This window comes from Balaenoptera acutorostrata, chromosome 12, assembly GCF_949987535.1.
Source record: "Balaenoptera acutorostrata chromosome 12, mBalAcu1.1, whole genome shotgun sequence".
Classification (NCBI taxonomy): Eukaryota; Metazoa; Chordata; class Mammalia; order Artiodactyla; family Balaenopteridae; genus Balaenoptera; species Balaenoptera acutorostrata.
In genome coordinates, this window is record NC_080075.1 from 9083201 (window position 1) to 9101586 (window position 18386).

Sequence of the window (18386 nt, forward strand, 5' to 3'; positions counted from 1 at the left end):
TTTTTTTTTATAGGAAGAGGGAAATGTAGACACAGAGACAGAGAAGGCCGGGCCATGTGATGACAGAGGCAGAGACTGGAGTAATGCAGCTCCAAGCCAAGGCATGCCAAGGATTCCACCACCAGAAGCTAGGAACAGTCAAGGAAGGGCTCTTCCTTAGAGCAGTCAGAGGAAGCATGGCCCTGCCAACACTTAGATTTCAGACTTCCAGCCTCCAGAATTGTGAAAGAATAAACAAATTTCTAAGCCACCCAGTTTGCGGTACACTTTGTCACAGAAAACCTAGGAAAGTAACACAGAGATATGAATACATATATATAATTGTTTATGTTTTCAAAACAAAATAATGGAACAACCAACTAGCTGTTGGCTGATCTAGGAATGACTTCTTGGAATGACTGGGGGGGGGGACTTGGCTCTGCTCCACGTGTCTCTAGCAGGCTTGACCAGGCATGTTCCCAGGCACAAATGAGTAAGTAGAAAAAACCAAGGAGCCTTAATGCCTGGGCTTGGAACTGGTATACCCTTGCTTCCATTTCATTCTATTGGTCAAAGATACTTGCTACCTCTTATAATGCAAATCAAGCATTACCAACTAATGGGAGACCCCTCTGGACACAGTTTGATAATAAAAGGGAGCCTCAAGGTATTACCTACTTCATTTCTCTTGAGGTTAACCTAGAAGCCTTACCAAATTGATGCTAATCACACCCTGTGTGAGAAGATTTTAACTGTGAGGGATGGAGGGCAGAGGGAGGAAGGGGGGGCAGGGGGGAGGCGGAGAGTGAGAGAGAGATACTGACCATAATTGCTGGAATACATGGACAGCCCTAGTTTGGGCTGATTCTGTTAGAATTTTTCCCAGTGTTAGACCAGAGATACATTTTAACCACTAATTTTGTCAATAGTTGAGAACAGTTTTATCAATTCTATTAAGAATAGTTTTATCAATAATGGGATTGTAGCTTCAAGATGGTGGAGTAGAAGGACATGTGCTCACTTCCTCTTGCTAGAGCACCAGAATCACAAGTAACTGCTGAACAATCATCGACAGGAAGACACTGGAACTCACCAAAAAGGATACCCCATATCCAAAGACAAAGGAGAAGCTGCAATGAGATGGTAGGAGGGGCACAATCACAATAAAATCAAATCCCATAACCACTGGGTGGGTGACTCACAAACTGGAGAACACTCATACCACAGAAGTCCTCCCACTGGAGTGAAGGTTCTGAGCCCCATGTCAGGCTTCCCAACCTGGGGGTTGGGCAACAGGAGGAAGATTTCCCAGAGAATCAGACTTTGAAGGCTAGCGGGATTTGACTGCAGGACTTCAACAGGACTGGGGGAAACAGAGACGCCACTCTTGCAGGGCACACACAAAGTAGTGTACACATCAGGACCCAGAGGGAAGGATCAGTGACCCTGGGGGAGACTGAACCAGACCTACCTGCTAGTGTTGGAGGGTCTCCTGCAGAGGCGGGGGACAGCTGTGGCTTACCGTGGGGACAAGGACACTGTCAGCAGAAGTTCTGAGAAGTACTCCTTGGCGTGAGCCCTCCCAGAGTCTGCCATTAGCCCCTCCAAAGAGCCTGCAGTCTCCAGTGCTGGGTCGCCTCAGGCCAAACAACCAACAGGGAGGGAACTCAGCCCCATCCATCAAAAGACAAGCGGATTAAATTTTACTAAGCTCTGCCTACCAGAGCAAAACTCAGCTCTGCCCACTACCAGTCCCTCCCATTGGGAAGCTTGCACAAACCTCTCAGATAGCCTCATCCACCACAGGGCAGACAGCAGAAGCAAGAAGAACTACAGTCCGGCAGCCTGTGGAATGAAAACCACATTCACAGAAAGAGAGACAAAATGAAAAGGCAGAGGACTATGTACCAAATGAAGGAACAAGATAAAACCCCAGAAAAACAACTAAATGAAGTGGAGATAGGCAACCTTCCAGAAAAAGAATTCAGAATAATGATAGTGAAGATGATACAGGACCTCGGAAAAAGAATGGAGGCAAAGATCAAGAAGATGCAAGAAATGTTTAACAAAGACCTAGAAGAATTAAAGAACAAACAGAGATGAACAATATAATAACTGAAATGAAAACTATACTAGAAGGAATCAATAGCAGAATAACTGAAGCAGAAGAACGGATAAGTGACCTGAAAGACAGAATGGTGGAAAACATTGCCATGGAAGAGAATACAGAAAAAAGAATGAAAAGAAATTAAGACAGCATAAGAGATCTCTGGGACAACATTAAATGCACCAACATTCACATTATAGGGGTCCCGAAGAAGAAGAGAGAGAGAAAGGAACCAAGGAAATATTTGAAGAGCTTATAGTCAAAAACTTCCCTAACATGGGAAAGGAAATAGCCACCCAAGTCCAGGAAGCGCAGAGAGTCCCAGGCAGGATAAACCCAAGGAGAAAGATGCTGAGTAATCAAATTGACAAAAATTAAAGACAAAGAAAAATTATTAAAAGCAACAAGGGAAAAACGACAAATAACATACAAGGGAACTCCCGTAAGGTTAACAGCTGATTTCTCAGCAGAAACTCTACAAGCCAAAAGGGAGTGGCATGATATATTTAAAGTGATGAAAGGGAAGAACGTACAACCAAGATTACTCTACCTGGCAAGGATCTCATTCAGATTTGACAAACAAATCAAAATCTTTATAGACAAGCAAAAGCTAAGAGAATTCAGCACCACCAAACCAGCTCTACAACAAAAGCTAAAGGAACTTCTCTAAGCAGGAAACATATGAGTGAAAAGGACCTACAAAAACAAACCCAAAACAATTAAGAAAATGGTAATAGGAACATACATATTGCCAATCACCTTAAATGTGAATGGATTAAATGCTCCAACCAAAAGACAGAGGCTCGCTAAATGGATACAAAAGCAAGACCCATATATATGTAATCTACAAGAGACCCACTTCAGACCTAGGGACACATAGAGACTGAAAGTGAGGGGATGGAAAAAGATTTTCCATGCAAATGGAAATCAAAAGAAAACTGGAGTACCAATACTCATATCAGATAAAATAGACTTTAAAATAAAGAATGTTACTAGAGACAAGGAAGGACACCATATAACGATCAAGGGATCAATCCAAGAAGAAGATATAACAATTATAAATATATATGCACCCAACATAGGAGAACCTCCATACATAAGGCAAATGCTAACAGCTATAAAAGAGGAAAGCGACAGTAACACAATAATAGTGGGGGACTTTAACACCTCACCTACACAGATGAACAGATCATCCAGACAGAAAATTAATAAGGAAACACAAGTTTTAAATGACACAATAGAACAGATATATTTAATTGATATTTATAGGACATTTCACCCAAAAACAGCAGATTAAACTTTCTTCTCAAGTGTGCATGGAACATTCTCCAGGATAGATCACCTCTTGGGTCACAAATCAAGCCTCAGTAAATTTAAGAAAACTGAAATCATATCAAGCATCTTTTCCGACCACAGCGATATGAGATTAGAAAGAAATTACAGGGAAAAAAAATGTAAAAAACACAAACACATGGAGGCTAAACAATACGTTACCAAATAACCAAGAAATCACTGAAGAAATCAAAGAGGAAGTCAAAAAATACCTAGAGACAAATGACAACGAAAACAGGATGATCCAAAACCTACGGGATGCAGCAAAAGCAGTTCTAAGAGGGAAGTTTATAGCAATACAATAAGAAACAAGAAAAATCTCAAATAAACAATCTAACCTTACACCTAAAGGAACTAGGGAAAGAAGAACAAACAAAACCCAAAGTTAGTAGAAGGAAAGAAATCATAAAGATCAGAGTGGAAATAAATGAAATAGAAACAAAGAAAACAATAGCAAAGATCAATAAAACTAAAAGCTGGTTCTTTGACAAGATAAACAAAATTGATAAACCTTTAGCCAGACTCATCAAGAAAAAGAGGGAGAGGACTCAAATCAATAAAAATATAAATGAAAAAGGAGAAGTTACAATGGACGCCACAGAAATACAAAGCATCATAAGAGACTAGTACAAGCCATTCTATGCCAATAAAATGGACAACCTGCAAGAAATGGACAAATTCTTAGTAAGGTATAACGTCCAACACTGAACCAGGAAGAAGTAGAAAATACGAACAGACCAATCACAAGTAATGAAATTGAAACTGTGATTAAAAATCTTCCAAGAAACAAAAGTCCAGGACCAGATGGCTTCACAGGTGAATTCTATCAAACATTTAGAGAAGAACACCTATCCTTCTCAAAGTCTTCCAAAAAACTGCAGAGGAAGGAACACTCCCAGATTCATTCTATGAGGCCACCATCACCCTGATACCAAAACCAGACAAAGATACTACAAAAAAAGAATATTACAGACCAATATCACTGATGAATATAGATGCAAAAATCCTCAACAAAATAGTAACAAACAGAATCCAACAACACATTAAAAAGATCACACACCATGATCAGGTAGGATTTATCCCAGGGATACACGGATTCTTCAATGTACACAAATCAATCAATGTGATACACCATATTTACAAATTGAAGAATAAAAACCATATGATCATCTCAAAAGCAGAAAAAGCTTTTGACAAAATTCAATACCCATTTATGATAAAAAAAAACTCTCCAGAAAGTGGGCATAGAGGGAACCTACCTCAACATAATAAAGGCCATATACGACAAACCCACAGCAAACATCATTCTCAATGGTGAAAAACTGAAAGCATTTCCTCTAAGATCAGGAAAAAGACAAGGATGTCCACTCTCACCACTATTATTCAACATAGTTTTGGAAGTCCCAGCCATGGCAATCAGAGAAGAAAAAGAAATAAAAGGAATACAAATTGGAAAATAAGAAGTAAAACTGTCACTGTTGGCAGATGACATGACACTGTACATAGATAATCCTAAAGATGCCACGAGAAAACTACTAGAGCTAATCAATGAATTTGGTGAAGTTGCAGGATACAAAATTAAAGCACAGAAATCTCTTGCATTCCTATCCACTAACAACGAAAGACCAGAAAGAGAAATTAAGGAGACAATCCCATTCACCATTGCAACAAAAACTATAAAATACCTAGGAATAAACCTACCTAGGGAGGTAAAAGACCTGTACTCAGAAAACTATAAGACACTGATGAAAGAAATCAAAGATGACACAAACAGATGGAGAGATATACCATGTTCTTGGATTGGAAGAATCAATATTCTGAAAATGACTATACTACCCAAAGCAATCTACAGATTCAATGCAATCCCTATCAAATTACCAATGGCATTTTTTACAGAACTAGAACAAAAAAATCTTAAAATTTGCATGGAGACACAAAAGACCCCGAATAGCCAAAGCAATCTTGAGAGAAGAAAACGCAGCTGGAGGAATTAGATGCCCTGACTTCAGACTATACTACAAAGCTACAGCTATCAAAACAATATGGTACTGGCACAAAAACAGAAATATAGATCAATGGAACAGGATAGAAAGCCCAGAGATAAACCCACACACCTATGGTCAACTAATCTATGACAAAGGAGGCAAGGATACACAATGGAGAAAAGACAGTCTCTTCAATAAGTGGTGCTGGGAACACTGGACAGCTACATGTAAAAGAATGAAATTTGAACACTCCCTAACACCATACACAAAAATAAACTCAAAATGGATTAAAGATCTAAACGTAAGACCAGACACTATAAAACTCTTAGAGGAAAAATAGGAAGAACACTCTTTGACATGAATCACAGCAAGATCTTTTTTGACCCACCTCCTAGAGTAATGGAAATAAAACAAAAATAAGCAAATGGGACCTAATGAAACTTAAAAGCTTTTGCATAGCAAAGGAAACTACAAACAAGACGAAAAGACAACCCTCAGAATGGGAAAAAATATTTGCAAACGAATCAACAAAGGATTAATCTCCAAAATATATAAACAGCTCATGCAGCTCAATATTAAAAAAACAAACAACCCAATCAAAAAATGGGCAGAAGACCTAAATAGACATTTCTCAAAGAAGACATACAGATGGCCAAGAGGCACATGAAAAGCTGCTCAACATCACTAATTATTAGAGAAATGCAAATCAAAACTACAATGAGGTATCACCTCACACCAGTTAGAATGGGCATCATCAGAAAAGCTACAAACAACAAATGCTGGAGAGGGTGTGGAGAAAAGGGAATCCTCTTGCACTGTTGGTGGGAATGTAAATTGATACAGCCACTATGGAGAACAGTATGGAGGTTCCTTAAAAAACTAAAAATAGAATTACCATATGACCCAGCAACCCCACTACTGGGCATATACCCACAGAAAACCATAATTCAAAAAGACACATGCACCCCAATGTTCATTGCAGCACTATTTACAATAGCCTGGTCACAGAAGCAACCTAAATGCCTATTGACAGGCGAATGGATAAGGAAGATGTGGTACATATATACAATGGAATATTACTCAGCCATACAAAGGAATGAAATTGAGTCATTTGTAGAGACGTGGATGGACCTAGAGACTGTCATACAGAATGAAGTAAGTCAGAAAGAGAAAAACAAATATCATATATTAACGCATATATGTGGAATCTAGAAAAATGGTACAGATGAACTGGTTTGCAAGGCAGAAATAGAGACACAGATGTAGAGAACAAATGTATGGACACCAAGGGGGGAAAGTGGGGTGGGGGGGGTGGCGGCGGTGGGATGAATTGGGAGATTGGGATTGACATGTAAACACTAATATGTATAAAACTGATACCTAATAAGAACTTGCTGTATAAAAAATAACAATAAAATAAAAACTTAAAAAAATGATAATAGTGTTCATCTCTTACTCTTTGCCAAGTACTAGGCAATCCATATATTTTCTCATTCAATCCCTGTATAGATACATACATTGAAATGCAGTTTTGTTATTTGGTTTTCCTCTCCACTGAACTCTAGTTTTTTATTCCTTTAAAAAATACTAGTTTCTAGCACAATGCATGTACAAAGTAACCATTTACTGAATACGTAAAAGACTAAAATTATATAAATTCAAATAATAGCTGAGGCTCCAACATTTTTAAAAGTTTATCTCTATCGTAAAATATTGTGTTTGGAGTCTACCAAATTTGAGTTCTTGGTGATTGAGGCACGAGATGAGCGTACCTTTGCTATTTTAAAAGAGATGTTTGCCAAGAAGGTGAATGATGTAACCAAGATTTTAAGAGATATATTTAGCTTACACAAGAAAACTGTTCTCAAACAATAAAAGAAAAAATATTAAAATTGAATACCATTTTCACTTAGCAATTGGTAGGGTTTTTTTTTTAATGTTACTGCTCTAAGTAACAGCAAAGATGTAGGAAAATAGGCACTCTTAAAATTCCAAGGGCTTCCCTGGTGGCGCAGTGGTTGAGAATCTGCCTGCTAATGCAGGGGACACGGGTTCGAGCCCTGGTCTGGGAAGATCCCACATGCCACGAAGCAACTAGGCCCGTGAGCCACAACTACTGAGCCTGCGCGTCTGGAGCCTGTGCTCCGCAACAAGAGAGGCCGCGATAGTGAAGAGGCCCGCGCACCGCGATGAAGAGTGGCCCCTGCTTGCCACAACTAGAGAAAGCCCTTGCACAGAAACGAAGACCCAACACAGCCAAAAATAAATATAAAAATAAATAAATAAATAAAAGATTATTAAAAAAAAAATCCAAGTAAACTGCCCAATAATGGGGGGAATAGTTAAATTAATTGTAGTAATTTATGTTATTGAATATTAGCACAACCATTAAAATTCATCCAAAATTGGTCATTACAAGGAAATATGTTCATAAGATATGCTAAATGAAGAAAGGGGGATACAGAACTGTACACACAGTTATTAGCTGTTAAAGTAGTACAGGAAGAATTCTGCCTGACAACATTCTGGCTGTGTTTGTAAGCAATCCCACAACATTTTGAAAATGAGAAAATAGTGTAAACTGGTGTTTATATATTCATCACTCAACACTAACTGAATTCACCAACTTCACTGTTTTTCAACTAAATCATTTCTTCCAAAAAATATCCCAGAGCCTGCTGTCAGACTGGCCAAGGAGAGGTCTGACTGGATGTGAGTAATGAAAATGCAAAGGCTGTGCAAATCCCACATGGCTGACCCTGAACAAGGTGCTGTGACTTTATAGTTGTGCAAACTGCTGAGTGCTGAAGCTTAAACCTCTGCTTAAACAGAAACATCTCCAGGCTCCACAGAACAAATTGAAGGTGGGGCTACAAAGTGAACTGGGAAAGAGAAGTGTCAATCAGATCACTCATAAACTCATGAAAGTATGTTGCTTGCTACAGTGTAGGTTATATCTCACAAATTTCAATCTAAATTTTTAGAAAATAAAAATAAAAATTTTAAATGTAAATTTCAATTAAAATGCTAGTGAGGTCACTAGCATTTTAATTGGTATAGTAAATGAGTATTTGCTGGCATGCAATAATGTTTGAAATAGACTGTTGAGTAAAAATCAAGGCACAGAGTATCTTTAGTTCAACTTCATTTTGGTAAAACAAAAACAAAGAACAAAGGACATATATGTAGTGAAAAAACTTGGGCCAGATAACCACCAAACAATTCATCTGTGAGGAATTATATTCTATTGTTTCTTTTCTACTTATCTGTATTTTCTAATTTTTCTACACAATGATTATGTATAGCTTTTGTATTAACTGTCCGTTCAAATTTTTTAATTAAAATAAACTTTTCTATCAGTATCGTTTTCATCGCTACTATATTTGAAAGCAACAAAATGCCATGCCCTTAGCAGCATCCCTAACATTCCTCGTCAGCTAAATGATGAGATAAAAAGCCACCTTACTGGGGCTTCCCTGGTGGCGCAGTGGTTGAGAATCTGCCTGCCAATGCAGGGGACACGGGTTCGAGCCCTGGTCTGGGAGGATCACACATGCCGCGGAGCAACTAGGCCCGCGAGCCACAACTACTGAGCCTGCGCGTCTGGAGCCTGTGCTCCGCAACAAGAGAGGCCGCAATAGTGAGAGGCCCGCGCACCGCGATGAAGAGTGGCCCCCACTTGCCACAACTAGAGAAAGCCCTCGCACAGAAACGAAGACCCAACACAGCCATAAATAAATAAATAAATAAATAATAATAAAAAAAAAGCCATCTTACTACGCTGGTCTAAATTTTCCATCAGATACTTTGATGAGATCAAATGTTTTTCTCAAAACCTAGTCTGAGGGCTCACCACGTACCAGATTAGGGACCTTGCCATGACCCATCAGGAGTCAGTGACAGAGCTGGGGTGCAGGCCCAGGCTACCTGATCACAAAGCTATGTGCTGAACCCAGATTAGGGCAAAGCAGGAAGCCTTGATGCAGTGCTGTTAAGACAGGATGATGATGATGGTGGTGGTGGTGATGTAGTGGACTTTTCAACGATGCAAACTAATGTTCCCAAATTGTTTCTTCTTTTTCAAAGCCATTGGCAATAAAGAGCCTTAAATTCCAGATTCATCAAATAACTAAAGCAGTTTTACTGTGTATATGACTTGGTGATGACTTAATCTTTTTGAAAGGGCTAAGGTTAAACTTATCTGGTCCACGGAAAACTGAAAGTGCCAGTTAGCACCTTGTAATGAAGAGTTGCTAGGGCAACCTCTCTGCTCAACACTTCATTTCCAAGGTGACAGATTTGATGCTGGTCCAAGAAACATGAAAACCAAAATAACATTGTGCTCCAGAAGAAGAAACAGCCCATACATAAGTCATGAATGAAACAAGTAGCTGGGGATAAAGCCAAATGCTGCTTTACGATTCTACCCAGACAGATGTGGCTGTACAAAGAACACAGGAGTAAAAGTCAATTACAGTTCTCAGTGAAGTGGGTTAAGATTCATGTTTCCTTTTCAGCTCCATTCTACTTTTGTCTACTTTTTCAAAAAACTGTTAGGTCCAAATCTCAAAAAGCTATGTATCTCACGCAGTGGGATTATATTTTTCGATCATTGTTTTCCCATTCTTTCCATCAGAGAAAATATTAAATAAAAGATGTAAGTGTGCTTTGAGGGTGAAATTGGAATTTATTGCAGTATATTTCCTTCATCATCATGATTCTTGCTCTTACGAGCAATAATGGAGTGGGGAGAGCATGTCGTGTGCTACGTACCCACAGGCTCGTGATGAGAATTTACAAAGCCACAGAAGGCACGAGCACAGGTGCCCATGGTGGAATGCACGTGAAAAAATATACATCCTCGTCCCTTAGCTTTGATTTCTGGGGTCAGAAGACAGGTTCTCCAGAAAAACAGGACCCTCACTACTCTTCCATTTTTTCCTTCTTGGAAGTCACTCAACATTTTTCTCTCTCTCAGCCCCATGCAGTTCAGTCCTGTCGACTTGACTTTATATAGAGCCTTGGGTCCATCCTCAGGGTTGTCACCTGGGTCACAGCCACCTAGACCTTGCCTCCTGACTGCCCCCCATCGTCCCAGCCTTGAACCTCTACAACCCTTTTCCATACAGTAGCCAAAGACCAAACCTGATCTTCTCTGCCCTCTGCTAAAAACCCTTCGGTTTCCCTCAGGATGACCTTCATAAAATCCTTAACTCAACCTTCACCAGCTTTCACACCTTCCTCCAGTTGCACTAAACTTTCTTTGGAATGACAAACTTCCTCTGACCCTTAGACTTCCCCCTAGGTCACTCCTCACTCCCTTCCACCTCATCACCCTCGTAACTCCTCCTCCCCTAGGTCCAAACCTGGACTGATCAGATCCCCCAGGTCTGAACTTTCCAGACCAGGTCCAAAGCCCTCTCTGCCAACTCAAGGTGGTTAGGGGCCTCTCTGGCATCTTCACTCTGCTCTTCCCACTCATCACATTTAACTAGAACTTCTTATTTTAATTGCTAGTTCCTCCATGAGATTGTAAGTTGTGATTGGGTAGGCTGTAGTCTAGCCCAGCTCAGAGCCTGCATACAATAGGCAATGTAATATTTATTGAATATTTTTATAATAAAAGCCAACATTTATTCAGTGCTTGCAGCCCATTATATGCATTACTTCTTTTTATACTATATATATATATATACCTATACTATATATATTCACTAAATTATACATAGTATAACAGTCTCAGAGTAGGTATATTATTATCCCCAGAGTCCAGATACATTGCATACAGCCTGGAGAGCAAATTTCAAAGTGCTGCAGTGAGTTACTATGTTTATGTCTTCTAAGTATGAGGAGAGGACAAGTTGAATAAGATATCAGGTCTGCACACTATTTTTAAGGTTTTCAAAGTATCTCTATACTTGTAGAACTAATGCTTATCAACAAGTATGATATACAGTTCCTCTTAGGAAAATGGCTGTCTTTCTGAATATAAACTAGTGGAAATATAGAACCTATTTGGAGGGTGATTTGGTTTAATCTGTCAAATATTTAAATGTACACATTCTTTGGGTCCAGCAATCCATCTATCACAAAGATAGACTTGTAGAGGTGCCCAGAAGTCTCTGTGCAAGGAAATCCATTACAAGATTGTTTGTAATAGGGGGAGGAAGGACACAATGTAAATGTCCATTAACAATGGGGAAGAAATTTGCAACTAACAAAAATGAGATAGACCCATATCTACACATAGAAAAGTCTCTAAGACATATTTTTTTAAAAGATAAAATAGCAAATCCATATGGTATTACCTTATTAAAATTGTTTTGTATATTAAAATTGTTATGTGTATGTGTAAAAATATATATAATGTATTCATATGTGTGTGTGTGTGTGTGTCTTGAAAAGGATTAGCAGGATATTCACCAAATTATTCAGTGTTTCCTTCATAAATGAGGTTGGTGGAGAGAGAAGCTTTGACATTTTCCTCTGAAGACTTCTAAATGGTCATTGTATACAAGAATGTACTCATATATTACTCATCATATAAAAATAAACCAATAAGTTAATTAAAAATCAAGTGTCCTTTGCATTTAAACTATTTTATCTCTTGTTTTAGGTCTGTTTTTAACTTTTTTTTTCTCAGCATATCATTAATGTATGTTCAGAGTTGAAAGAACTACAACAAAAACTAAAAATTATATAAACAAACCCCCAAATCTCCAATAATCTCGCCCTTCAGATAAACACTAGTAACATTTTGGTAAAAGAGAAAAGGGAGAGAGAAGGAGTGCTATGTCTGCATCATACACATATGTAACCAAATTAATGTACTATCTATGTGGTTTTGTACCCTGATTTTTTCATTTAGCATTGTATTGAGAGCTTTCCCCCATGTCATTACTTATTCTTCAGAAACATGATATTTAATGAATGTATGACATTCAATCATATGGGTGTACTTGTTGGATATTTAGGTCGTTTTCAATTTTCTCATTGTTAGATATACGGCAGCAATAATTATTCTCTGAATATATTCTTCAGTATTTCTGATTACTTCCTTCTGTAGATTATGGAATATCTACATATGGATTTGCTGGAGGAAAAGTTGTAAGCCCTTAACACCTCTGAACATACTGCCAAGGTTATACCAACTTATACTCCCCCCAGCAGGATGTAAAAGTTCTAATTCCATCCTATTTTCACCACCACTGTTTATTAGTATTTTTTAACCTTACAAATTTGATGATGGGGGGAAGTTGTCTAATTTTTTTTTAATTTGCATTTTTTCAAAAATGCATTTATTTGGTTACCAGCAAGAAATATTTTTATATGTGGTTTTTGACTTTTTATTTTATTTTTAAACTTTTTCCCCTAGATTTTCCACTGGAATATTTATCATTTTTTTATTCCTTTATGGTATGGGTGCATGTGCATGTTTGTGTGTATACTGAATGTTGATTTATACACACACACCACAAGCACGTGCTAACTTACATGGATACACACATGCAAACACATATTTAAGATATTACTCCTGTAACTCTTTGTAGTATATGTTAAAAATATTTTTCTGAGATGTGCCTTCATTTTATTTATATGTTTTTAATGCAAAATAACATTTTTATGTATTCAATCTATAAATCTTTCCTTTGATTTTATGTGCTTGCTTTCCTACCTTCTCATATTTGTTTTTTGAGAATTTACTTTTCAATGTATCTCAGGTTGTTGGGAGGCTTAGAAGGAGACATGATAAGTACCAGAAAATTCTATTTCCAGGGTTAGTTCACCAAATATATTTTCTTTCAAATAAAACTCAAGAATATTAATAAAATAAGTGCACAGAATATGAGAAGCTGTCACCAAACTTCCTAGAAGGAATAAATCAGCATTCAGTTTCTCTCTCTTGCTTTTGGAAGAAGTCAAATTCAAAAGATAAGTTGGTATCTGACTAATCAGGTTAGAGTTTACTGAAGGTAGAAATAGAATCTTCCAGTCACAAGGTCACAGCCAGGGATAGGACCGCTCACCTTGAGGCAAAGTCATCAGGAACCCAGCCTAACAGGTCATATACCCAACCTCCAGAGCAAGAACTGCTGGTCATGTCAAACCAGGATGCATATCAAACTCCATGGGTATAATCGCTTAAATGTGACTAACAGAAAAAGTCCACCAATTCATCTGCTTCTTCCAAATACACCAAATTTCAGCTATTGCAAGACCAGTTAGATAAAGCCTTTTTTTTTTTTTTTTTTTAATTTTCCTGCCTTTGCTTTTTCTCAACTTTTTACTATGGAAACTTCCAAATACGTAAAAAAGCAGAGAGAACAGTAGAATGACCCTCCCCCCACTCAATATTCTTATTATCCAAATTTAACAATTATCAGCTCATGGTCAATCTTGCTTTATCTACTCCTCCCTTCCCCCAACTACTCCCACCGTCCAGATTATTTGGAAGCAAATCCCAAATTTCCTACATACCCTCTGTAAAATTTCAGCATGAGATAAGGTCTTTTAAGCATATTATTTCAATTTAGTGACTGTAAAGCTTGATACATTCCTATTTAAATCATTAGTTGCTGCTATATTTGCCGGGAAGCACCAGGGTTCAATCTTCCTGTTCTTGTTTCTCTTGTGTTCCTCATCTCTGTGCAATCTGGCTGCTCCACTGGATCCGTTCTTGCACAGGGCAAGGACTTTCCAGTTGCCCAATTCAAGGCAAACTTTACAGTGGTTGGCTTTCCTCCACAGTTAACCCCAACTTGCGCCCTCCTACCGGAGGCTCTTTTTCTCCTTCCAGGACATGACTCTCACTTTCTCATGGCTCTTGTGCTCTGGCTCACTTCCGATCCTCTCTCTCAATCTCTCTCTTTTTCTGCATCTCTGTTTCTGTGTCTCTCTCCCTCCCTCTTTCTGACTTTTTCCTTTGGAGACTTTTATGATGGAAAAGATGCCACTGTATTTAGGAAGAGAAGGTAAGCATAGGATGGACATAATCTCTCACAAGCTCTCCCTGTCCTTTGATACAGACTGATATTCACTCGTGACTCATGACTCTGACCTAGAGGCTTTTCAGACATTTCTGCAGCTCCACAATGCCACCCATCAGCAACGAGCCATGAACTGCCAACCCAACAAAGAAGAAATTGTTCTTCTCAGCTTAGAAGCAAAAATGCTTAAGAGCTTCTCTCTCTCCTTTTTACTGCCTTTGCAAATAATTTTTTCCCAATGGCTGAAATACATTTCTGTTACAACTGTACAAGACATCAAATGGACTACTCTTTATTTAGGCAGGAAATGAAAACTACATCAAGCAGGGACATATAGAAAATCAGTTTTACCTCATCAAAGACCTTGGAAATGACATGCTTGTCCAGAATGGGGACATAGGTGGGGCTGTGAGGGACGGCGGCTATGGACAAAGCATCCATGATGGTGAGCTTCTTGGCCGCCAAGCCATGGATCTTGAGCCAGTTTGCTGAAGACATTCCTGCAGAACTAAGAACACGAGACTGTGACGTTTTAAAACTTATATCAAACAAAAACACAACAAAACTGTCCCAGTAAAATTACTCACTCTTGGTCATAAACTTGGTTTCCTTCTCGAGTCAATCTTTCTAATGACTTGTCATCTGGAAACTCATTTGTCAGCAGGATGCCCATTTCTGTGGAAAGGGAAATGGCAGCTGTATAATTTCCTCATATATGGGGTTTATATCAAAATGCAAAAGGATCACACTTATCTCTGAGTTCAGTTGTGAGTGAGGGCTAATTAATGGACTGTATTTCCCAGAACTGATCTGTCAGAGGGGGTTCTAGGCAAGATTCATTTGCAATGGACACTAAAGACCAATGCAAGAGTGAATAGGGTTCTCTCATTGCTTTGCTAATCTATCTCACCCCATACTCACTGAAATCTCTCTCCATAAAAGGGTGAGACAAACTCAGTCTCCAGAAAACAATTTTTAAAATGTCAAGTAAGAATACCATGAACCGGGGCTTCCCTGGTGGCGCAGTGGTTGAGAATCTGCCTGCCAATGCAGGGGACACGGGTTCGAGCCCTGGTCTGGGAAGATCCCACATGCTGCGGAGCAACTAAGCCCGTGTGCCACAACTACTGAGCCTGCGCATCTGGAGCCTGTGCTCCGCAACAAGAGAGGCCGCGATAGTGAGAGGCCCGCGCATTGCGATGAAGAGTGGCCCCCGCTTGCCGCAACTAGAGAAAGCCCTCGCACAGAAACGAAGACCCAACACAGCCAATAAATAAATTAAAAAAAAAAAAAAAGAATACCATGAACCAATAATTGTTCAATGTGGCCCTCATTAGACTCCCCCCAAATTACACAGGAGAGCCTTGTTCAACATTTCAGGTTTCGAGAGTTTATTCTGTAATTCCTCAGCTCTGTGCAGAAAACCAACATCCCTACTAGGTCCTGTTTAGTTATAAGTTCACATTTTCAAATTACTGAAAATGTTGTTTGGAGTTTTTAATGTATATCCTTATAGAAGCTTGGATTCATAAATGAAAAGGGATATGAGCTAGTTGAATCAGCAGCATGTAGAAGGAAGGGGTGTTTGGGAGTGAGCTAGTTAAATGCCTAAGAAATCATATCCCAATCATCATGGGATAAGCCCCTTAAAGGACTGTGCACGTAGCAGATTCAGGAAATAGGTCAGGTTAACTGAAACAGAGGAAAAGGCATCACACGGATCAGCACTGAAGAACACAGGGTTTGATTAAGCTATGGCTCAGTAACAACAGGTGTAAATTTGTCCCTCAGGTGCTTCCTACTACTTAGGGGCTTGTGTGGACGTGTGTGTTTAGCTGGGGGTTTATTATTTATCACCTCTTTGAAAGATAGGGAAAAGTGCTACAGGAATTAAACTTTTAGGAAATTTACTCTTAAAATTTACTATTTTAAGAATAATGATATTATCAGTAGTCACAACAATTGAGTGGAAAAGTCTCGTTTTCCTCACATTTAGCCCCCAAAAGCCTGACAATACGGGTCAGAGAGGGGCTTGTCGGATGGCGCCGCCTGTGAATGAGGGGAAGAAAATAAACCAACTATGAAGTATTAGGTTTTCAAATTCAAACCACGGAGTTAGAGCAAGCATCATCACTAGTGCCGCGGTTACACGAGCCACAGGTGTATTAAACACCCAGGCACCATATATGCAAGTCTGACCCTAAGAAAATCCAGTTCACTAAAGCAAGCCGACCTGATTTACAAGGGAGTCCTTTGAAGAGGAAGCTATCTGGACTCACTGAAAAATTATTTGTTTCCCCCCAAAGTACCTCTACCCAGCTCTTTCAGGAGCAGACACACTGGGGAGGGGAGACCACCCTGGGCTTCCTGACATAGAGACCCTTGCTGGCTTGCCTCTGTCGCTTGGAGTGTTCCAGCTGCTGGAATTGGAAAGGCCGTCCTTCCTCTCACTGCAAGCTGAGCTCCTGAGGGTGGAGAGCTGGCTCCTGAGTAGGCTGGTTTTGGTTGGTTCTGTGGGTACCACAGGGAGAAGGGTTAAAGGAATGTGGGTTGGAAGGAGGTATTTTATGAGATGCAACTACATTCTTGGATCCTTTAAAAAGAAAGCAGGTTCAGTCTCCCAACCCTCAGGGGGACAGTACTGTTACCAAGTAAATGCTGCGGTAATGGCTTGCTCCACTGATCTGAGTTCAAACTCTGCCCCTCTTGGAGAGAAATCTGCTTCCGAGCTCATTCAGGCGGTTGGCAGAATTCATTTCCTTGCAGTTGCGGGACTGAGGTCCCATTTCCTTGCTGGCTGTCAGCTGGGGGCCTGCCTCAGCTCCTTAAGCACCCCCATTCCTACTCATGGGCCCCCTCTATCTTCAAGCCAACAATGGCACGCCGATGCCCCTCATGCCCCAAATCTCTCTGACTTCCTCTTCTGCCACCAGCTGGTAAAAGACCCTGCTTTCAGGGGCTCACACGAGTACACTGGGCTCTCCTAGAGAACCTGGCCGAGGTCACATAACACTCTTATCACTCCCAGAATCATGGGAGTGATGCCCCATCACATTCACAGCTTGCAGCGTTTAGAGCGGGACATCTCTGTAGTTCATTTTAGAAACTCTGCTGACCACAGTTGCTGTCTAAGCCTTTGTTTATATTATTTTCTACCCTCTGTTGGGTCCTTTCAACTAGCAAGTAGACACTTATCAAATTCTGACATTGAATCTGTGTGCTTTAGAGGATAATAAGTTTGTACCAAGACATGTTGATTGCTTTTCCCATGTGGTCACAGAAACCACACTAATTGTAAATGTGTTCTGTACTTCACGACCTGGATGCCTTCTGTAGTACCAAGGCTTTAGGTAGTATTCATAAATGAAATGTGTCCTATTTTCGACAAGAAGGGACTTACCCTCTCTTACAAGAAATTAGACAATTAGAGTGAATAATTAGCTAATAATCTGCGTTGTCTATCTTTTGCACAGAAAGGTAACACCAGTGGTCTCCATGCATGGAGTTAGGAGTGTGCTATGTGTTATTTGTTTTTCTAGGCAACAAACAGGGTGATTCCTGTTTTGGTTGCCTCTGTAACAAGGAATTAAGAAGGACAAATTTTCTCAGGAGCTATGTCTGTGAGCAAAAGAGATGAATGATCCACATAGGAGAGTTGAACTCCTGCCCCTGACTACACCGGCAGGCCACCTTGATCAAAATCGCTGGGCAAAAACAACAGGTGTGTGTCCAAATGAAAATGAAATTTAGCTCCCAAAGTCCCCAAACAGAACAAGTGTACTATTCCCAAACTTTGCAAATAAGGAGTAAAAGTATATTGATCTGGCAGCGGATTCAAGGATTTAACTACTCCCCCAGCTCTGTACAGTCAGTCACCACATTTCATCACTCTTCTAAATTAAAAATTGAAACAGAATAAAAACTCAGCACAGGGATGCCTACCAATAGCAACAAGCCCAAATCTAAGTGAAATGGTACAAATGACAAAAGGCCATT

The 18386-nt window shown here is 39.6% G+C and overlaps 1 protein-coding gene across 1 annotated transcript in view; it reads right to left on the bottom strand.

Moving 5' to 3' along the window:
* Positions 1-18386, bottom strand: part of VWA3B (von Willebrand factor A domain containing 3B) — a 234457-nt gene that overhangs the window by 76248 nt on the left and 139823 nt on the right. The window contains 3 exon segments of the mRNA XM_057558670.1: positions 14742-14898; positions 14978-15065; positions 16785-16901. Of these exon segments, the coding sequence (XP_057414653.1) occupies positions 14742-14898; positions 14978-15065; positions 16785-16901 (362 nt within the window).